This window comes from Ailuropoda melanoleuca, chromosome 2 (assembly GCF_002007445.2).
Source record: "Ailuropoda melanoleuca isolate Jingjing chromosome 2, ASM200744v2, whole genome shotgun sequence".
Lineage (NCBI taxonomy): Eukaryota > Metazoa > Chordata > Mammalia > Carnivora > Ursidae > Ailuropoda > Ailuropoda melanoleuca.
In genome coordinates this window covers 138,714,681-138,739,140 of record NC_048219.1, presented here as the reverse complement: position 1 = coordinate 138,739,140, position 24,460 = coordinate 138,714,681, and the positions used below count along the sequence as shown (strand labels likewise).

The 24,460-nt window shown below is 35.0% G+C and overlaps 1 protein-coding gene across 6 annotated transcripts in view; it reads right to left on the bottom strand.

Moving 5' to 3' along the window:
- Nucleotides 1–24,460, bottom strand: part of UBR3 (ubiquitin protein ligase E3 component n-recognin 3) — a 238,463-nt gene that overhangs the window by 200,329 nt on the left and 13,674 nt on the right. For 4 of the 6 annotated variants that reach the window (XM_034654712.1, XM_034654714.1, XM_034654715.1 and 1 more), the window contains exons 2-3: nucleotides 4,699–4,838; nucleotides 1,588–1,746 (exon numbers count right to left, since the gene is read on the bottom strand). In XM_034654712.1, coding sequence (XP_034510603.1) covers nucleotides 1,588–1,746; nucleotides 4,699–4,838 — 299 coding nt within the window. The remainder of the gene's footprint in view (nucleotides 1–1,587; nucleotides 1,747–4,698; nucleotides 4,839–24,460) is intronic. The other 2 variants (XM_034654713.1, XM_034654718.1) reach the window with 1 other exon arrangement.

The window sequence follows — 24,460 nt, the reverse complement described above, 5'->3', positions numbered from 1 at the left end:
TACACGTGTATCTCAGTCTTTGGCCAAGCACTTTCAGGGGTCCCCCATACATCTGCCCACTACCTCTTGGTATTCTACCCCAAAGATTCCAGTTTCCAACTGTTGCAGCTGTCCTAAACTGTGATCTCCACCTCCTTAGCTCAGGTGGGCCACCACACTGCTTCAATGCCAGCTTGTTGCACTGCAGTCAGGACGTTATCCCTAGACAGAGATTCAGAGCAATCGTGGAGTTCATCTCATGCTTTTCTTTTCTCTCAAAGATTTATAGTCTTGTATTGCCTTCTGTCCAGTGCCTGGTAACAGCTGCCTCACATTTTTTCCAGCTTTATGTTGTTTATGACATATGGGCTAGCCCAGCAGTTAAAAGCAGAAGTCTTATACCTTGAATATAACCCCATCCCATTGCCACCCAACTCCCCTCACCCTCTAGCTAAAGGACTTTTTTATTATAGTTATGTTCAGTCAGCCACTGTATAGTACATTATTAGTCTTCAATGTCGTGTTCAGTGATTCATTAGTTACATATAACACCCAGTGCTCATCACAGCATGTGCCCTCCTTAATACCCATCACCCTGTTATCCCATCCCACCAACCCCTTCCCCTCTGAAACCCTCAGTTTGTTTCCCTCAAGATGTTAAATGACTTTCTCCCAACCATTAGGTTTTACTTTAAATATCACTCCCTCAGTGAAGCTTCCCCCATCTTCCCCATCAGTGAAATCAAATCTCCGTTTTATAAATTCTTGCCCTACCTTTTCATATCATTTACAAGTTTATAAATTACACAATTTTTTTGGTTTGGGAGTTGTATTAACGCCATCTCACTCACTAGACCTTAAGCTTTATAAGGGCAGGGACAGGATTACCTGGTTTACTACTTGCATTCCCTACCCCAAACTCTAGTACCTAGCCCAAAACCAAGCACACAGTAGGTGCTTAATAAATATCTGCTGAAGAAATGTGAGATAAGACTATCTCTGAATAACATATGGTTCACAATACACATGAAAATTTCACCACTCTAAAGAAAACATAAACTTCAATTTTCAAAATATGTTGTTCAGGAGCCAGCAAAAATAATGCTATTTAAAACACTTGTTGTACTATAAAATTGAGCTAACCTGAAGAATTTTAAACTAAAGTATTTTATATCAGTATATCATATACAAACATACTCAACAATTCCAAATTTTGTAACTTAAATCCTACATTATTATAAAATCTTATGCCATACAACCCAAAAGTATAAAATACCAAAAATGAAGACACAGAAGCAGTTTTGTTACTGTTTGGGGAAGGGGAGGTGGAGTAAGATCATGAATATGTCACACCAAAACTTAGAGGAGACCTGGATTCTAGTGCTAACTCCAAAATAAGTTAGGTGTGAGGCCTTGAACTGGTCATTTAATTTTTCTGGGAGTCAGTTTTTTCATCCATAAAATAAGAAGTACTTTTAGTAACATTCACCTTCAGCATTCTATGGAAAAAATCTACATTTTACATTTAAGTTTGAAAATACACAGTTTCTTATGATTACAGTGATATAAGTAAATTTTAACTTTCTTCTATTCTAATATTTTACATACCAGAAGTCAGATCTTTGTAGTTTTGTTGGTTTGTCAAAACCTGAGTAAGAACAGACCGCATTGCTCCTCCCATTTTAGTTAGATCTTCTAAAAAGGAAATTTGAGGTTCCAAAAGCTGAAGGACTTTGTTAAGGTCTTTTTCTGATGGTACATCAGCTGCTGAAAAAACATATAATTAACCTCCTTTAAAATATTTTGCTAAAAATAACAATATTTTATTCTTTTAAAATTACAGCAACTTGGGTAATGGTATTTTATAATCAAAAAATTAATATAAGAACTCTATTTAGAAGGCTGGCATTGGGGTGCCTGGGTGGCTCAGTCAGTTAAGCATCTGCCTGCAGCTCAGGTCATGATCCCAGAGTCCTGGGATTGAGCCCCGCGTCCGACTCCCTGCTCAGTGAGGAGTCCACTTGTCCCTCTACCCCTGCCCCTCCACCCTGCTCATGTTCTCTCATTCACTTACTCTCAAATAAATAAATAAAATCTTTCAAAAAAAAAAAAAAAAGGAAGAAGAAGACGAAGGTAGTTATCTACCTAGCACCCAGCCTAGGGTAGACTTGCTCAGGAATTCAATCCTCTGAGAAAAAGTAGATGAAGAAAAGAGATGACTTCTTAAGGTATTAAGCACTTAATTTGGTTAAACAGCATTCAATTTGAGGATCCTATATTTCCAGATATATAAATGTAAATACAACATCATTTCAAAATTAGACAGTTTTTAAGAAAAAGTTCAGATCACTTCCTAAAATAAAACAAGACAGAAATCAAATAATATTGAGAGTAGTGTAAGAATATTAGAACAAAATTATGTCAGCATTAAATTTAACCTGTGTAGCAAATAACCCATCCTCTATCATATTCTAAAAATATAGACTCATGTTAGTTGGAGGTCAAAGCAACTAAAATGAAAAATAATGGTTTTCATAAACATAAATGTTTTTTCTAAAAGAGCTTTTAAATACCAGAAAAGATATGCCTAGTAGAACTGGAGGAAGAGAGAAGAAACTTGTACAGCAACTGAAAAAGAATATTTAAGAGGGAAAAAAAAGACTTTTCAGAGAAACTGAGGTCCTGAAGAAATGAAAAATGAGATTGAGAGTTCAGACATAATTAGCTAAAAGGATGCACATAAGGGAGCCAATAGGGGGCCTGTGTGCCCAGGAAAGGGGACATCAATTTAATTCAACATTTATTCAGCATCTACCACATGACAGGCACTGGGAAGCAAAACTGAGTAAGACCTAGTTCCTATCCCCACGGAACTCACAACCCAGTTCACAGATGATCTGTAAATGAAATTCTAGATAACTCTGATTCCTGGGACCCAAACCAAAAAAACCTTAACTTTCTCAGTGGATAACTAATTCCGTACATTATTCATCTTTATGTCCTCCGCAGTGACTTATGTAGTAACATAACAAATATTTAATTAACATTTGTTCTTCATTTGCTAGGGCTCTAGATGAGCTCTGACATTCATCTGAGGATTGTAGGGTGAAATGAGAAACGGAACTCAAGGCATCTGTCAAACAACAAAATCTCTGAGCTTCTATTATCTCAGATTAAATGATTTCAAGTCCTTTCTTTAATTTTAAACAGTGATCTCTACACAAAGTAATGTAGTAATTTTTCCTGCACAGAAAGAAGAAATGAATGTTGAACATAAGTGGTAATAAAAAAGGAAAATTTCATGATTAAGCTCATGACACTCATCTTAAGACAAGTGCTTCCATTCATTCCTTTGTATTTTCAGATAATGGTAACATAATTATCAAAGCTATATACCTATGTCATCTATCTATTATAACTGCTAAATGTCCCGGAAGAAAAAAACAAACCTAATAAACCTTTGTATGAATTACTCTCTGATCAAAATAATTGTAAGTTTTAAGGTTCTCAATAAATGATTTCTACTTACTGTCCTTCTAAAATAGGACACTTATAATACAAAATGTAAATTTCCAAAAACTCTGTTAACTAGTATATGAGAAATACCACAAGGGCAAGTTCAATAACCCAGCTGGTCTCTACTTCCTTCATTCCAAAGAGAGAGTTGTTTGGAGCTGAATCAAAATAATATTTCTTCCTGTATTTTAAGACATATACTCTGAGAGGAGTGGAAGTTGTTAACAAAGGACTGCATATTTTGCTTAAAATGTAGAAATAAGTGCTCACAATGAGAATAACATGGTACTTTTAAAAATGATGAAGATGCTTTAGCTTTCTTCACACTTCAATGATGAGGGTAGATAAATATGTGTGCCAAGGTTTCAAACTGGATTTAAGATTATTTATAGTAAATAATTTGAAACCTATAAGAGTAATTCAAGATGCAGTCCTTTAAATGATAAAAATACAAATATCATCAGAAAGGTAAAAGATCATAAAAAATTAATAAATTTGTTTCATACCATACTAATTGGTATCTGTAATTCACAATGTCAGACTAACAACTTTAACAGATAATATCTAAATCCAAAATATTTAACTAAAGTATATTAATCAAGATTGTGAATAAATCTCAAAAGGCAAGAAGAATATCTATAATTTGCATGTTTCTTTTTCTTTTCAATAATATTATGATGTTTAACCCCATACCTCCTACCTGTAATATGGGAGTGAGCAATTTGACTCTCTCACAAGTTGTTACACATGGAGAGGAATAAAAATATAGAGACATATACAAAAAAAAAAAAGAGAGAGAGAGATGGTGAAATAGTAGTTTATCTCCTAAAACTCTTAAGTTAAATTCACACATTTCCACAACTTCTTAATTCTGTTCTATCATAATATAACTGTAAATAAAGTCACTTTAACCCCATAAAATGATTATTTCCTTATCAGCAAATGGCCAAGTAAGTTTAATCCTAAGCATCTATGATCCCAGGAGCAGAAAGTCCCAAACTGTGCCACTACAAGGTATCTATGAGGTTATATAATTGACGTATACAAAAGAATGTTTTTATTTAGTTCCTGTATTTCATAGTCGTCTCATAAAACATGTTAAGCAAAAAAATGATAACTGAAAAAATTCACCTTGTTATTAATGCTAAACTCTGTTAACTGGGAACTTAAAAAGAATACTAACAAAAAGTAGATGAAACATACCTGGTTCATTATAGCCTTCTCTTAAGTACTGAATAAGACAAAAAATAAATCTTGGAAGAACAAATTCAGACATCATCAATAAGTCTTTGGGGACACAGGGAATATTCGAACTTGATTTAATTTGATGCCTTTTGCAAAACCTGTAATATGAAAAAGAAAAAAAAATTAACAGTGATGTCTAATCTGCCAGGAACATATTACCTCTATATACAATACCCATAAATAGATTGCAGACCATTATCAAAGCTTATTTATTACTCCTCCACAATTCTTAAGGTACCAAGTTAAAAGGATATCGTTTTAATCAGTCTTTAAATAAAATATGTGGCTGAGGAGGATTTCCTCCTAATAAAAGACCATACTACTTAGGTCCCAACTAGAATACAAAAAGAAAATCTCATTACAGGATTTAATATTTTTAATGCAATTTATTACTTTCACACATTACTTTATTACTTGCACCCTTTATAAACCATTGAATAGAAGTTGGTCATTTCCTAAGAATTCACATTTTCTATTCCTTAACTATTTCTAACTTAATGAATATGTAAGTGACAGAAATAAAGCTTATTTGAAAAGTCTGTATAGTACACATAAATATATGCATTCCTTTAACCTTGTTTATACTTAAAGTATGACTGGTATACTTGAACAAAAGTGAAGCGAACTATTCAGTAGTCACAATCCAAACAATCACAAATAGGATATTTCGTGGCTATATAAAATAACCACACTAAACATAAAATGCCCAGAAACAAACTTATTAGGAAGAGTGCAGAAACTATCTTAGCTAAAAAACACAGAAGATCTGAATAGAGAAAAACTCTATTCTCAAATGGAAAAACCAATTTTATTTTTTTAAAAGTCAGTTCCACCAAGCTTAATGCTATTACAGTTAAATCACAATGAGACTAATCACAAACTAATTCTGAAGTTTCAATGGAAGAGCATATGTGTGAAAAAAAATCAGTAAAACTCAGGAAAAAAAATGATTATTGACAGTGACTCACACCTTAAAATGTAGTACAAAGCTATTATAATTAAAAATCTGTAGTAATACAATATCATCAGGAGACCACAATGGAGTCTAGAAAGAAACTATGTATATTTGTGAATTTAGTATCATAAGTATGGCATATCAATTCAATGTGGTAGGAAGAAGACTTTCAATTAATTGCTTTAGGACAATTGATTATTTCTATGCAGGAAGAAAGTTTTATTCTTATCTTACACCATATACAAAATATATTCCATACACATCAAAAGTGAAAAAAGTTACCAGGAAAAAATAAACTATTCCCCTCCATTACCTCAAAGTATAGAAAGTATTAAGTAAGTAAAACTTTAAACCAAAATCCATAAATGTTAAGATAAAAATCGACTACATAAATCAAGCTTCTATACAGAACACAATTATAAATTGAAAAAAATATTTACAAGAGGTAAAACATAAAAGATTAATATCTTTGATAGTGAACACTTGAAAATGGATATGAAAAAGAAAAAAAATATCAATAGAAAAATCAGCCAAGGTCATGAACAAGTCACCAAAAAACTGCTGAATGGCCAATAAACATATGAAAAGATGCTCAAGTTATCTAATAACCAAAGCAATAAACTTCATTAAAATAAAAAATGAAGGGTGACTGTGTAGCTCAGTCAGTTAAGCGTCTGCCTTTGACTCAGGTCATGATCCCAGGGTCCTGGTCAGTCGGGAGTCTGCTTCTCCCTGTCCCTTTGCCGCTCCCCCTGCTTGTGCACACTCTATCAAATAAATAAATAAAATCTTAAGAAAGAAAAGAAAAGAAAAGAAAAGAAAAGAAGAGAAAGAAAAAGAGAAAGAAAGAAAGAAAGAAAGAAAGAAAGAAAGAAAGAAAGAGAAAGAAAGAAAAGGAAGGAAGGAAGGAAGGAAGGAAGGAAGGAAGGAAAAGAAAGGAAGAAAGAAAAGGAGGAAAGAAAGCAAGCTTTCAAATATAACAAAGAATTCCCTAAAGCAACAGAGAGCCCATCAGAATTTTAAAAATTAAATTAAATTTAAAAATTAAATTAAATTAAATAAATAATGAGTAACTAGAAAATGAGCATTTTGTGATGGCTTTAGAGAAAGGTTTATGGGCAACTTTTCCACTTGAGATCAGACGGTCACATCCTTATCAACCTTAGTATAATGAGAAGTAAAAAAAAAAAAAAAAATCAGACATTGTGATATTTGTAAAGCACACAGCACCATTTAGGAAGTGTTCTTACCAAACATGCTGAATTTAACACCAAGTCTCGAGAGCTCACTTCCATTTATAAGAAGTATAGGAGCTAAAGGAAAAAGTTAAAAACACAAAAAAGCAAACAGACTAATCATGGACATAGGACAACAGACTCAATTTCTGTAACTTGTCAGTGGCAAGAGGAAAAAGGAGGTAGAAGGACCATTCTAGGTTTAAAAAAGCTTAAAAGACCCAATAAATATAATGTGTAAACAGACTGTAAAAAACCAACTTTAAAAAGGTATTTTTTTTAGACAACCAGGGAAATCTAATTATGAACTGGGTAATAGTTCATTAGATAATTTTATTAGGTGGGATGATGGCATTGTGGTTATGTAAGAATGTTCATGGGTATTTTATGATATTAAGGAATTATTTTGTGTAGGTATGATGGTAGCAGCGTTATATTTATCACTGAAAAATGAAGCCTTATCTTTTAGATATGGCTATATAAATACTTACAAATGAAATGCTATAATGTATGGGACTTGCTTCAAAATAATCTGGTGGGCTAAACTGTAATAGGTAGGAGTATACCAAGACCAACTATGAGTTGTTAATTGTTAAAACTGGGAGATGGATACAGGGGGTTTCACTATGTAATGAACATTAAATAGAATGTGGGCCAATATCAAAGCCAATAAAGTATTCCCTTCAGACTTTTAAGGCACCAAGTCAAAAGAATGTAGTTTTAATTGGTCTTTAAATTAAAAACGTCATTGAAGGAGTTTTTTCCCTAATAAAAGATCACAGTGGTTGGATTCAGCATGTGCACTGCTTTTATATATGTGTGAAATTTTCTGTACTAAAACTTAAAAATTTTTTAAAAGGAAATATTTGCATTTTTAAAGATAAACACCTAAGCATGTCAGGGTGAGATAACAATGTTTAGAATTTCCTTCAAAATACTTCAGGAAAAGAGAAAAAGGACAAATGAAGCAAATGTGGCAAAAATCTTGATATACGTTGAATCCGGTGATGGGTATATGGAGGTTCAATGCTCTCTTGTCTTTACATTTGTCTATGTTTGAAAATTTTGATAATACAAAAAAACTTTTTCATCTTGAGGACTGGGGAAGATTCACTTTACTAATTCGTTGTTGGAAAGCACATTCAGAAATTTCTCCTATCACATACATGTAAGTGTAAATAGATCCAGTTTTTGGTGATGCTTTAGCATCACCTATTAAAATTTTAAGTGCTCGAAAGCAAAAGAGCAAAGGAAATTTAAAAAAAGAAAAAGAGACAAACCAAGAAAAGACTCCTAACTATAGAGAACACACTGACTGATGGCTACCAGAGGGAAGGTGGGTAAAGGGATGGGTTAAACAGGTGATGGGGGATTAGGAGTGCACTTGTGATGAGCGCTGGGTGTTGTACAGAAGTGTTAAACCATTATTTTGTACATCTGAAACTAATAAAACACCATATGTTAACTACACTGAAATTAAAACCTTAATTTAAAAAAAACCTTAATAAGTTTTCATACCCCAGTCTAACATTTCTATTTCTAGGAATTTATTATACAGAATTACTCCTAAATTTTCAAGACTATATCTACAGGGATGTTCATTATGGCCCAGCTTGCAAGGCAAAAAAAGGTAGAAACAGCTCATGTGTTCAGTAATAAAGGTTAACCAAATTACGGTAGATACATAAAATATCGTGTTAAGAAGAATGAGGTATTTCAACAAGTACTGAAGTAGAATTGAGAAAATGCATAATTGTGTATATATATTGTAATACCTTTGTAAGTAAAATTCTGGAGAAAGAATAGGAAGGAAAATGTTAATACATGTAAGAAAAAAATATTTATACCAAATACATGTATACCAAATTGGTGGAAATTAACCAGGAATATGATATAGCATACTTCATTTTCTACATTACCTCTACCTATAATGTTTGAATTTTGTATAACAAACATATGCATAACTTTGTAATCGAAAGGAAAAAATTCACACTAAAAGCAAACAATAAGTTATGCCATTCATTTGGCTTTAGTTCCACAATTCAAATCATTAATTCTTAACCTTTCTGGGTTCACAGACCCCTTTGAGAATCTAATGAAAGTTATAACTCTTTCTTAAGAAAAATATATATAAACACAAAAATAAAACATTCAGAGTGTTTACACACCGCTGAAGTCTATCTATCCTTAAGGCGGAGCTTCCAAATGCTAGGTCAATAGATTACAGTGCAGAGCTGGGTGTTATATGCAACTAATGAAGCATCAAACTTTACATCGGAATCTGGGGATGTACTGTATGGTGATTAACACAATATAATAAAATAAAATTTAAAAAAAAAAATAGATTACAGTGCAGAGATACAAATTTCCTCAGTCCTCAAGGCAGACAGATGGGCAGGGTCTGAGTAGCCTCCTCATTGCTTCTGTGCCCCATCCAAATATCATTTCCATATCTACCATATCATGAAACAGGTTAAGAAGTATTATATCTAAAGGTCCAAACCTTTATTTAAAGGTAAATATGGTGGGGTGCCTGCCAGGGTGGCTCAGTCAGTTAATCAAATGACTCTTGATTTTGGCTCAGGTCATGATCTCAGGGTCATGAGATCAAGTCCCACATAGGGTTCTGCACTCAGCGCAGAATCTGCTTCTCTCCTTCACTCTCTGCCCCTCCCCTGCTCGTGCTGTCTCTAAATAAATAAATAAATAAATAAATAAATAAATAAATCTTTTTTTAAAAAATAAATAAAAATAAAGGTAAATATGGTCGTGTCAGGGTGGCCAGTGGTCTAAGGCACCAGACTCAAGCACCTGCTTCATAAAGGTAAATGTGAATTAAAGAACTTTCAGCTGCAACATACAAAATCAAGGAAACATTTCTATTTTAGAAGGCTTTAAAATTAAAAAAAAAATTTTTAAACCTACATTGTGTGATTGAAGATAATTTAATTACACTACCTAGAAGCATAAATATGAAGGACAAAAAAACAGATGAAACGAATGCCAAAAGAATGGGAACACAGACACTAAAGGATGCAATGAAAAGCTTGACAGTTGAAAAGCAGAAAAAGAGAAAGGATTAGGTAAAGAAGGGCACAGAAAGCTCTCTTAGACACTTTCCATGTAGAAAAGAAATGAATTCAAAAGTGCTACTGGGCAGAGAGTGAAGAACAATTTGAACAGAGTGTCAAGTGGCAACAAAGAGTGAAATTTCAACCTGGAACTAAGCCCAAGGAGCAAAAGTGGTCTAAGCAACCTAGGGTCTGGGATTACAGGAGTGTATCAGATGGCTCTTGATCGAAAAAATTAATAGCCAAAAGGCTTAAGAACCAAGCTCTGTAAGCTAGTTTAAATAACATAGGACTATGCAGTATGGGTACAACATATGATAAGATCGACGAACAAAATTGGTTTTTGTACTCCAGGCTGAACATAGTGTGGGAACTAAAACATCTTACATATTACATAGCAAATGTTCAATAAAGACTCGAGGAAACAAAGACTAAATCTAATAATAGAATAGGGGCACCTGGGTGGCCCAGTCAGTTAAGCCTCCAACTGTTGATTTCCGGTCAGGTCATGATCTCAGGGTTGTGATACTGAGCCCCACGATGAGCTCCACACCGCACATGGAGCCTGATTGGGATTCTCTCCCTCCCTATCCCTCTCCCCCCCCCCGCTATAACATACTCTCTCTAAAAAATTAAAAATTAATAAAAAATAAAGGGTTGCCTGGGTGGCTCAGACGGTTAAGCATCTGCCTTCAGCTCAGGTTATGATCTCCAGGTCCTGGGATTGAGTCCCATGTCAGGCTCCCAGCTCAGAAGGGAGTCTGCTTCTCCCTCTCCCTCTCCCTATTCCCCTGTTTGTGCTCTCTCTTTCTCTCTCTCTCAAATTAATAAATAAAACTCTTTTTAAAAAATTTTAATAAATAAAAATAAGATTCTCTCTCCCTCTCCCTCTGCACCTCCCCCACATCTCTCCCTCTCTAAAAAAAAAGAAAAGAAAAAAAAAGAAAAGAGAAAGGGACCAGAGATTCTTGGTGGTCCATTTGCAAATTACTAAGACTTAATGGGGGGTAGGAGGGCAAGAAGAAGCCAACTCAAATAACTCAATCGCGTATTTCAAAAAACAGAAAAACATCTGGGGCGCCTGGGTGGCACAGCAGTTAAGCGTCTGCCTTCGGCTCAGGGCGTGATCCCGGCGTTATGGGATCGAGCCCCACATCAGGCTCTTCTGCTATGAGCCTGCTTCTTCCTCTCCCACTCCCCCTGCTTGTGTTCCCTCTCTCGCTGGCTGTCTCTATCTCTGTCAAATAAATAAAATCTTTAAAAAAAAAAAAATTCTTTAAAAAACAGAAAAACATCTAAGATAAGCTCCCCTAAAAATTAGCCTGTAGCATATACAACTCATTTCCAATTCAGCACAAATTATGCACATATACACTATTTTGCATATAATTTACGGTAATTCCAGAGATCCCTGAAGAGTCATGCATCCCAGATTAAAAGCCATTGAAATAATCTGTTCTCTTCATTTTACAGATGGGGAAATCTCAGAAATACTGAATGACATGCCTAACTAGTAAAATTTAGAAAAAATTCCTGAAGATCTCAATACGATAAAGATATATGGTCTCCACTAATCTTTGTATTTCATATGACCTAATACCAATAAGGAATAAACAAAGTGATTCTGAAGTTCCTATGGAAAAATAAAAATAGTTAAGAAAATTCTGAAAAATAAGGTAGAAGAGCTTTCTCATATATTAAAACAAAGTTAATCAAAACTGTATTAGAGAACTTTTAAGAGAGCTTATATTCTAGAGGGTAGTGACAGATGTTAATGATAAATATTAATTAACATTAATAAAAGTCAAATAAAGATAAGGTAAAGAAAGGGGGAGCTGGGTCAGAAATTCAGTTCCAAATTCACCTATATGTGTTCTTGTGCCATTTCTCTAGATATACATTTCTACATCTCTTAACTTATATGGATTAAGGTACAGATTCACCTCAAGTCTAAAATGGTTAGATTACATGAATAGTTAAGAAATAAAGGAAACAAATTCCATCTATATAGTTTTAATATTATTTGGTGAGACCTAAAGTACTACAAAAGCAAAATATTTATGAAAACTGTAAGTTCTGGAGGTGCCTGGATGGCTCATTTGTTAAGCATCTGCCTTCGGCTCAGGTCATGATCCCAGAGTCCTGGGATCGAGCCCTGCATCAGGCTCTCTGCTCAGAGGTGAGCCTGCTTCTCCCTCTGCCCTGCCTGCTGCTCCCCCTACTTGTGCTCTCTATCTCTGTCACATAAATAAAATCTTTAAAAACAAAACAAAACTATAAGCTCTAAATTCAATTTCAGTGTGCATATAAGATCAGAAGACTTGAAAGTCAACTACGAGATGTACAATTATTAAATTATTAAATAGTAAACAAATTATAAATGGAATGCTTGAAGACAGAAAGAAAATAATGTGGTAATGGTACATAAAAAGTGTACTGGTGGCACCTGGGTGGCTCAGCCAGTTAAGTGATCTGCCTTCAGCTCAGATCATGATCCCAGGGTCCTATGATTGAGCCCCACATCGGGCTCCCTGCTCCATGGGGAGCCTGCTTCTCCCTCTCCCTCTGCCTGCCATTCCCCCTGCTTGTTCTCTGTCAAATAAATAAATAAAATCTTGGGGGAAAAAAGCATATCAATGGACAAATTAATTATTATGTATCCAAAAACAGACTCAAATCCATGTGGAATTTAATTATGACAAGGCAGATTTCAAATCTTTGCAGAAAACATGGTTTATTCACTGAAATGATATTGAGATGGAGTAACGAGCAAAGATTTGGGGGAGGAGAAATCTCCTCATACCTTATACCATGATAAATAAGACCCATATTAAACTTCTACAGCTGAATATCAGAAATGAAAAACACACCACATGGGATAACAGTAGATCAGACACCAGAAAAAAAAAATCAGTGATTTAACTGACTTAATAATTTTAAGAAGTTATCCAAAATAAAGCACAGAGACTGAGAAAATGAATAGAACTAAAGTGAGGTATGGTACAATAATAAGCTGTCTTGCGCGGCACTGGAGGAGATAATGCTAAGTGAAATAAGTCAAGCAGAGAAAGACAATTATCATATGATTTCTCTCATCTATGGAACATAAGAACTAGGATGATCGGTAGGGGAAGAAAGGGATAAAGAAAAGGGGGTAATCAGAAGGGGGAATGAAACATGAGAGACTATGGACTATGAGAAACAAACTGAAGACTTCAGAGGGGAGGGGGGTGGGGGAATGGGATAGACTGGTGATGGGTAGTAAGGAGGGCACGTATTGCATGGTGCACTGGGTGTTATACGCAACTAATGAAGCATCGAACTTTACATCGGAATCCGGGGATGTACTGTATGGTGATTAACATAATATAATAAAAAAAAATCATTAAAAAAAAAAAGCTGTCTTGCGTTACACTGGAAACTCAAAAAGGGGAGTAGGGAGAATATGTGAATGACATGCTTAACTAGTAAAATTTAGAAAAAATTTCTGAAGATCACAAAAGACATACCATAGACTTAAAATATGTGAAGAATGTCTGAAGTTTCTCCAAATTTGCTGAAAACCATAAAATCACAGATCCAAAAACTCATCAAACTGCAAGCAGAATAAACTTTTTTTAAAGCCATATGAAGGCACATCATAATCAAATTGCTGAAAACAAGGATAAGAATAAAATCTCCAAAGCAACCTGAAGAAAGTGACCCATTATGTACAGAACAATAAAGATACAGATGACAACAGACTTTTCATCAAGAACTGTTCAATCAGAACACAATGTAGAAACATATTTAAAGTGCTAGAAAAAAACAAGCAAACCTGTGACTCTAGAATTCTAACTCAAAGAAGAAAACTCTTCAAAACTGAAGATAAATGAAAACTTTTCAGAAAAATCTGAGAATTCTTTACCATCATACCTGCACTACTAGAAAAAGTAAAGAAAGTTTTTCAAGCAACATTATGATAAGCCCACATGGCAGGAAACTGATCCTCCTGTCAACAGCCATGTGAGTGACCCACCTTAGAAGCGGATCTTCAAGTCTCAGCAAGTCCTTAGGAGACTGTAACCCCAGCCAATATCTTTACTACAACCCCATGAGATGCTATGTCAGAATGACCAGGTAAGCCATTTCCAAATCCCTGGTCCACAGAAACTATGAGATAATAAATGTTTGTTGTTTTAAGCTTCTAAGTTTCAGAGTGATCTGTTACACAGTGATACACAGCTAATGAAAACACTATCAAGAAAGTAGACTTAACTGACAATAATAGAACACTATACCCTACAATAGCTGGACACTCATTCCATTCTTCATAAACTATGTCCCAATAAAGTACTTTTTCCATGTTTAAGAAGCACTGGGATGTTATTAACTCACAGAACTATAGAGTCAAACACGAAGACCTTTTCAAATGATCTACACTGTATATGTTTATCAACATACACATTAATACACCCACTCTCCGTCCCCCCTTCTCTTACTGAACTGTGGCCCTTGAAAATTCATACACTGAAGCCCTAACCCCCAGGGGCACCTAGGTGGCTCAGCTGGTTGAGCATCCAACTCTTGGTTTCGGCTCAGGTCATGATCTCAGGGTCATGAGATCGAGCCCCATATCAGGCTCTGCACTCAGTAAGGGGTCTGCTTGAGATTCTCACTCTCCCTCTACCCCTTCCCCTACTTGTACACATGCTCCATCTCTGTCTCTCTAAAATAAATAAACAAACATTTAAGAAAAAAAATTTTTTGAAGCCCTAACCCCCAGTGTGACCATAGTTGGAGATAGGACATTTGAGGAAGTAAGGTTAAATGAGGTCATAGGGTGGGGCCCTAATCCAATACAAGTGCTGTCCCTATAAGAAGAAAAAGAAACACAAGGGATACACAGGTACACAGAGAAAAGACCATGTGAGGATACAGGGAGAAGGCAGTCATCTACAGGCCAAGGAGAGAAGCCTCAAGAGGAAAACACCTGCCAGCACCTTGATCTTGGACTTCCAGCCTCCAGAACCATGAAAAATAAATTTCTGTTGTTTAAGTCCCCCAGTCTGTGGTATTATGTTATGACAGCAAGCTGACTATATACTCTGTCAGTAGGACACAACTGCCTACATACACAATGGAGCCAGCACTGAAATTAGTCCAGACCAGACTGATGACTTTTCAATGCTGACAAGCAGAAAATATCAAAGAATGGTATGGATCTTAGAGATCCATAATGAATATGGGTCTTATCAACTTTACGGTATTGAAGCATTTTAAATTGACATTACATAAACTATGTTCACAGACCACAAAGGAATCAAGCTAGAAATCAATAAGAGACATACATTTAAAAATCCTTAAAATTTGGGGCTCCTGGGTGGCACAGCGGTTGGGCGTCTGCCTTCGGCTCAGGGCATGATCCCGGCATTATGGGATCGAGCCCCACATCAGGCTCCTCCGCTATGAGCCTGCTTCTTCCTCTCCCATTCCCCCTGCTTGTGTTCCCTCTCTCGCTGGCTGTCTCTATCTCTGTCTAATAAATAAATAAAATCTTAAAAAAAAAATCCTTAAAAGGTGAAAATTAAATAACACAGCTGTAAACAATGCATGGGCAAAGAATAAATAAAACTGTATTGTGACAATTTTTTTGTACCTATCATATTTGCAAAGACCAAAAGTTTGATGATATACTGTCTTGGCAAGGTATTAAAGCAATGGATATTCTCATTGTACTGACAGAAAGAGTGTAAATTAACATACCAAATATGAGGACAATTTGTAAAAATGTATCAAAAGTATAAATGGACACCCATATGACCAGTAATTCAAGGGATTAGAATCAGGACTGCCTAATTTCTAATCTAGAACTCTTTCATGATACCTATAAGAAGATTTTCTCAAGGCACAAGAAAAGAATTTTCATATGGTGTCCAGGTGAAAGAGATAAGCTTTAAAATGTAGTCTAGGAATAATAAAATATTGTAACTCCCATAGTTTTCAATAGTTTGAACAATCAAAGAGACAATCAAAATCAGAGCTAATTCAAAAAAAAAAAAAACCCTACCAAGCAGGAAGCAAAGACTGGCACTTGGCCAAGGGGCATAACTAGGGGCCCACCCTATGAGGGTTGATAAGGACCTAACCTGTGGCCCCACCCAATCACAGAGTCCAGCTAGCTACACCACCCAGCCAGGGAGTACAGAATGTGACTCCACCCTACCAGAGGAGATTATGGAGCCCAGCCAACCGCCCTGCCTGATCACAGAACCCAGTCAGCAGCCCCACCTAAATGTAGACTCATTTGGCAGTACGACCCACCAGTGGACCCCTCTCAACTTCAGAGCACAGGCAGTGGCCCCACCCAACAAAACACCCACGAAGGAAATGCTGCCTGCCAGTGGACAGTATCAGATGACCCATCCAGAATACCAGGCTGCGCTGACTGAAGAAAATCTTTCCCTTCCAAGTGAACTTGTAAATACTGGAAGAGGAGACCACTTCTTCAAATGCACAGATATCAATGCAAGAAAGGAGGATTAAGAAGAATCAGGTAAACTGACACCACCAAAGGAAATCAATAAAGTTCCAATGACTGACCATGAAGAAACAGAGCTGAACTAAACGAACTAAAGAATTTTCAGAATAATCCTCTTAAATAAGTTCTATGAGCTACAAGAAAACTCAGATAGACAAGCAAAAATAGGAGGAAAATACATGAGTAAAATAAGTTCAAAAAATGAAAATCATTTTAAAAACAAATCCTAGAGCTGAAGAATATAACTTAACTGAAAAATTCAATAGAACTCTTCAACAGCAGACTTCACCAAGAAGAAAGAATTCATAAACACAAAGACAGGTCATTTGAAATCAATCATCCAGTCAGAAGAGCAAAAGGAAAAATGAATGAGAACGAGTGAAGAAAGGTACAGGACTCCTAAGATACCACACAAACAACATACACATTATGGGACTCACAAAAGGAGAAAAGAGAGAAGAACAAAGTCTACTAAAAAAATTATGGCTGAAAACATCCCAAATTTGGGGAAATAAATGGACATTAAGATTCAGGAAGCCCCTGGGGGCACCTGGGTGGCTCAGTCGTTAAGCGTCTGCCTTCGGCTCAGGGCCTGATCCCAGTGTTCTGGGATAGAGCCCCACATCAGGCTCCTCCACTGGGAGCCTACTTCTTCCTCTCCCACTCCCCTTGCTTCTGTTCCCTCTCTCGCTGGCTGTCTCTATCTCTGTCAAATAAGTAAATAAAATCTAAAAANAAAAAAAATCTAAAAAAAAAAAAAAAAAAAAAAAAATTCAGGGAGCCCTAGAGTCCCTAAATAGGTTGGGCCCAAAAAAGGCTACACTGAGACACATTATAATTAAGTTATCAAAAGTCAAAGAAAAATTTGAAAGCAGCAAGACAAAGCAGCTCATCATATAAGTGAGCCCTCATTAAGTCTATAAATAAATTTCTTCGCAGAAATCTTGCAAACCAGGAGAGAGTGGGATGATATATCAAACTACTGGGGGAAAAAAAAAAAAACTGCCAACCAAGAATACCATGCCCAGCAAAACTGCTCTTCAGAAATGAAGGAGGTGGCACCTGGGTGGCTCAGTCAGTTAAGTGTCTGCATCTGGCTCAGGTCATGATGCCAGGGTCCTGGGATCAAGCCCCGCATCAGGCTCCCAGTTCATCAGGGAGTCTGCTTCTCCCACCTGCTCATGCATGCTCTCCCTCTCTCTCAAATAAATAAAATCTTAAAAAAAGAAAGAAAGAAAGAAAGAAAGAAAGAAAGAAAGAAAGAAAGAAAGAAGAAATAAAGACTTTCCCAAACTAAAAAAAACTGAGAAAAATCATCACCCTAGACAAGACTTAAAAGAAATGCTAAAGAGAATTCTTAAAAGCTGAAATGAAAGGATACTAATTAATGTGAAAATACAGAAATGCATAAAACTCACCAGCAAAGATACATATACAAAGTAAGATTCTCTAATAAAGGAAATACAGGAATGTATAAAATATAGGAATGTATAAAATTCACCACCAAAGGTAAATATACAAAGTAAGATTCTCTAATATTGCAAAGTGTGCAAATCACTTTCAACTCTTGTATAAAAGCTAAAAAATGAACATACTAAAAATAACTATAACTACAATAATTTGAAATATAAAAAGACATAGAGTGTACTATCAATAATCTAAATGTGAGAGGGAGAAATGTAAAACTACAGAGTTTTAGGTTGTTATCACCTTTAAAAAGGTTGTTCTAAGATATTTCATGTCAGCCTCATGGTAACCACAACAGAAGAACCTGTGGTAGGTATACAAAAAAGTTAAGAGAAACAAATCAAAGCATATCATCACAAAAACACATCAAATCACAAAGGAAGAGAGAAAAAAGGAGCTGTAAGAGTCAAAAAGCAATTAACAAAACAGCAACAAAAAGTCCTTACCTATGAACAAATACTAAATGTAAATGGATTAAATTCTCCAATCAGAAGTCCTAGAGAAGCAGAATGGGTTTTTTAAATCCAATGACATGCTGCCTACAAGAAACTCATGCTAGCTTTATGGGGCACACATAAGCTGAAAGGGATGGAAAAGATATCCCAAGTAAATAGTAGTTAAAAGAGAGCAAAAGAGGCTGCACTTACATCAGATAAAATAGACTTTAAGTCAAAAATGGTCACAAAAGAAAAAAAAAAAGTTACTACATAATGATAAGGTATCAATTAATCCAGAAGATACAACAACTGTAAATATTTATGTACCTAAACAGCAGAGCACCTAAATATGTAAAAGAAGCAGTAACACAAATGAAAGAAAAAATTAACAGCAATACAGTAATAAGGGACTGTGATAAACAGTGGATAGATCACCCAGACAGGCGATTAATAAGGAAACAGCAGACAATGAACATAACAAACCAAATGGACATAACAGACACATACAGAATGTTCCATCCAGCAGCAGCAAAATACACATCCATCTCAAGACAGAACATTCTCCCAGAAAGATCATATACCAAGCCGCAAAACAAGTTTTAACAAATTTAAGCAGACTGAAATTACATCTTTTCTGAACACAATGAAAACTATAAAACTAGATATCTGTAACAGGAGAGAAATTGGGATTCTCACAAATATGGGAAAATAGACAATACACTCCTGAACAAACACTAGGTCAAAGAAGAAAGGAAAATTCTAAAAATAAAAAACTAAAAAATCTTGAAAGAAATTAAAATAGAAGCACAACAAAACAAAATCTACAAGATGCCAAAAAAGCAGTTCTAATTAGAAAATTTATAGCTATAAATGCCTACATTAAGGAAAAAGAAAGATTACAAATAAACAACCTAACTCTACATATCAAGGAACTAGAAAAAGAAAGAAGGAAGGAAGGACGGACGAACTAAGTCCAAAGCTAGCAGAAGAAAGAAAATAGAAAAGAGCTGAAATAATGAATGAAAAATCAATAGAAAAGAACAACAAAGCTTAGACTTGGTTTTTTGAAAAGATAAACAAAACTGACCAATCTTTAGCTAGACTAATCACAAAAAAAAAGAAAAATTACTCAAATTAATAAAATTATAAATGAAAGAGGAGAAATTACAACTGGTACCACAGAAACACAAAGGATCATAAGAAGTTACTATGAACAATTATATGCAAACGAATTAGACAACCTAGAAGAAACAGATAAACTTCTAGAAACATACAATTACTGAAGACTGAATCAACGAAAAAAAAAAGAAAGAAAATCTGAACAAACCAATAACAACTAAGGAGACTGAATCACTAACCAAATATCTACCAGCCAAAAAAGCCCAGAACCAGATGGCTTCACTGGTGAATTCTACCAATCAATTAAAGAAAAATTAGTATCAATCCTTCTCAAACTCTTCCAAAACACTGAAGAGGAATGAACACTCTCAAACTCATTTTGCAAGGCTAACATTACTCTGACACCAAAACCAGATAAGGACACTAAAAGAAAGGAAAATTACAGGCCAATATCCCTGATGATGTTGATGCAAAAATTCTCAACAAAATGCTAGCAAACTGATCTCAAAAGCACCTGAAAAGATCAGATCCTACACCATAATGAAGAGGGATTTACCCCTGGGATCTAAAGATGGTTCAAAATATGCAAATCAGTGCAACACCACATTCACAGAATGAAGGATAAAGATCATACGATAATCTCAACAGATGCAGAAAAAGCACGTCACAAAAATCAACATCTGTTTCATGATAAAAACTCAACAAACTGAGTACAGAGGAAATGTATTTCAACATAATAAAAGTTATATAGGACAAGTCCACAGCTAACATACTAAATGGTGAAAAACTGAAAACTTGTCTTTAAAATCAAGAGCAAGATATAGGGGCCTATTATCACTTCTACTCAACATAGCACTGGAAGTTCTAATTGCAACAGCTAGGCAAGAAAAAGAAATAAAAGGCATCCAAATCAGAAAGAAAGAAGTGAAATTATCTCTGTTTACAGGTGACATATTCTATATAGAAAACCCTAAAAACTGCACCAAAAAACTATTAGAATATTACTAGTCACAGGATGCAAATCAACATACAAAAATCAACTTCATTTTTATATACTAACAATGAACTATATGAAAGAAAAATAAGGAAATGCCATTTACAATAGTATCCAAAACAATAAAATATGTAAGAAAAAATTTAACCAAGGAGGTGAAAGATCTGTGCACTGAAAACTATAAAATAGTGATGAAAGAAATTGAAGAAGAAACAAATAAATGGAAGGAAAGATATCCCATGTTCATGGACAGGAAGAATTAATACTGTTAAAATGTCCATACTAGACAAAGCAATTTATAGAATCAAGGCAACCCCTACCAAAATTCCAATAGCATTTTTCATGGAAATAGAAAAGGAAGGAAAATGATACCAGATAGAAACATGGACCTGCACAGAGGAACAAAGTACATTGCAAATGGTAACTAGATGGGTAAGATTTTTTTTTTCTTATTTTTATTTAAACCTCTTCTAGAAATTATTGACTGTGTAAATAAAAATAACAAAATTGTATTCAGCAGTTTATGGCATATGTAAAAATAAAACATATAACAACAACAGGATACAAGCTGGGAGAGAAAAAAAACAGAAACACCATTATAAGGTTCCTATACTATGTGTGAAGTAGCATAATAGAATTGAATATAGACTGTGATAAGTTAAAGATATAAACCATATAGTTAACAACTATAAACCATAAAGCAATCAGTAAAATAACAAGATAATAAGAAAATAATAAACCAACAAAGGAGATAAAATGGAAACAAAAAAATAATCGAAAAGAAGGCAGAAAAGAGGAAAAAAACAAAAGTAGATGGGATAAATAAGAAACAAGTTCCAAGATGACAAACTTAAAATCTTTATTTAAACTTGTATTTATTTATTTATTTATTTGAGAAAGAGAGTAATCAAGAAAGAGAGAGACAGAGAGAGAGAGCACAAGTGGGGGCAAGGGCAGAGGGAGAAGCAGACTCCCTGCTGAGCAGGTAGCCCAATGTGGGGCTCGATACCAGGACACTGGGATTATGACTTGAGCCAAAGGCAGACACTTAACCAACTGATCCACCTAGGTGCCCAATACATACTTTTTTCAAGTGTATATGGAACATTCACCAAGATAGAACATATTCTGGATTATGAAGAAAACCTTTAAAAAAAAGTTAACATTTTTAAATAAATTGATATATATGTATGTTCTCTGACTACAACAGAATTCACCTAGAAATTACTAAAAACATAACCTGAGAAGATCTCCAAAACTTCTAAATAACCCATGGGCCATAAAGGAAATCACGGAAAACAGAAAATAGTTGGAAATGAATGAAAGTAAAAACATATCAAAATCTGTGGGTTGCCTCTAAAATTGTATAGAGGGAAATTTATAACACCAAACACTTACATTAGAAAAGAAAAAGGTCACAAACCATTGATCTAAAATGCCACCTTAAAAAAAAAAAAAAGGACAAAACAAGAAGGAAGACAGTAATAAAGAGCACATATAAATGGAATGAAGAATAGGGAAAAAAAAGACAGAAATCAATAAAACCAAAAGCTGATTTCTTAAAAAGGGCAACAACTGTGACAAAGAAATGAGAACAAGAATATCACTAGATAACCTACAGACATTGAAAGAATAATAAAATATTTCAAAGGACACTTTGCCCATAAATTCATTTAGATGAAATGGACCAATTCCTTGAAAGATTAAAACTGCCAAAGCAAACACAATAAAAAAAGGTAACCTGAATAAGTACTACATCATTAAAGAAATTAAATTTGTACTTAAAAACATTCCAACAGTAAATACTCCCAACTTATTATTGTTTCACTGTCAAAATCCACCAAACATTTGAGGGAGAAATAGTTATATTCTACATTAAACTCTTTAAAAAATATAGAAGGAAACCTTCCCGACTCATTTTATGTAAGGAGCTTTAGCTTTATCTTGAAACTCAAATCAGACAAAGATATTACCAAAGAAGAAAACAAAGACATTACAAAAGAAGTCTAATATTCCTCTTGAAATAGATACAAAAATCCTCACATCAAAATACTAGGAACTTGAATCCAGCAAGACAATAAGAAAAAAAATAAATAAATAATAATACATCGTGACCAAGCAGAGTTTATCCCAGGAATGCAAGACTGGTTCAATACTCAAAAATTATTCCATGTAATTCACCATATCTATAGATTAAAAAAGAAAATCATACAACTATCTCAATAGAAGCAAAAAAAAACCACTTGACAAAACCTAACAACTCATTTGTGATTTAAAAAAAAATTTTCTCAAGGACACCTGGGTGGCCGTCGGTGAAGCATCTGTCTTCAGATGGGGTCATGATCTCGGGGTCCTGGGATCAAGCCCCGCATCGGGCTCCCTGCTCAGCAGGGAACCTGCTTCTCCCTCTCCCTCTGCCTCTTCCTTCTCCTTGTGCTCTCTCTCTCTCTCAAATAAATAAATAAATCCTTAGAAAAAAATAATAGAATTAAAAAATTAATTTTTTAATTCTCAGCAAACTAGGAATAGAAGAGAAATTCTTCAATCTGATAACAGGCATCTAACAAAATCCTACCACTAATATCATATTTAATAAAAGATTTACTTTCCCCTAACATGAGATACAAGACAAGAATGTCCACATTCACCACTTCTGCTCAATGGTGTAAAGGGGGTTCTGTTACATGCAATCCAAAATAAAAGGCACTAAGATTTGAAAGGAAGAAGTAAAACTATCTTTATTCAGTCAGCATACTCATCTACATAGAAAACATAATGGAGTCTACAAAAAGCTATTCGAATAAATAAGTTTAGCAAGGCTGCAAGACATAAAGTCAATATACAAAGCTTAATTGCAGGGGCCTGGGTGGCTTAGTCAGTTAGGCGTCTGACTCCTAATTTCAATTCAGGTCATGATCTCAGGGTCATGGGATGGAGCCCCACATCGGGCTCCACACTCAGTGGGGATTCTGCTTATGATGCTATCCACATGCACGCTCTCTCTCCCTCTCTCTAAAATATTATTTTTAAACTTAATTGATTTCTATTTACTAGCAACAATCAGAAATTGAAGTATTTTGAACTACCATTTATAATAGCATAAAAATATGAAATACGTAGGTATTTTTTTTAAATGCGCAAGATGTGTTCACTGAAAACTACAAAACATTGCTAAGAGAAATTAAGGACCTTAAAAAATGAATAGATTTACCACGTTCACAAGTTGGAAGACTTAGTAATGTTAGGATGACAACTATCCCCATACTGATCTATAGATTCAAAACAATCCAGTCAAAACCTTAGCAGGCTTTCTTTCTTACAGAAATTGACAGGCTTGGGGCGCCTGGGTGGCTCAGTAAGTTAGTGTCTGCCTTCGGCTCAGGTCATGATCCCAGGGTCCTGGGATCGAGCCCCACATCCCTGCTGAGCAGGGAGCCTGCTTCTCCCTCTTCTCCCCACTTATGCTCTCTGTCACTATTTGTCTTCTCTCTCACAAATAAATAAAATCTTTAAAAAACTGACAGGCTTATTCTAAAAATCATATGGAAATGCAAAGGAACACACAGGATACCCACAGTAACTTTGAAATAAAAAATACTAAAGTGGGGAGGCTAGGTGGCTCAGTTAAGCATCCAACTTATGATTTCGGCTCAGGTCATCATCTCAGGGCAATGAGATCAAGCCCCAAGACGGGCTCCATGCTCAGCAGGGAGACTGCTTGAGATTCTCTCTCTCCCAGTCCCTCTCCCCTCCCCCCTTCTCTCTCTAAAATAATAAAGAAATCTTTTTTAAAAATACTAAAGTTGGAAGGCTAACACTATCTGATTTTACTACATTCTTACTACAGTACTCCAAAGAGTTTGACACTGGCATAAAAATACAAAGTCCAGAAACAGATCCACACATACAGGCACAACTAATT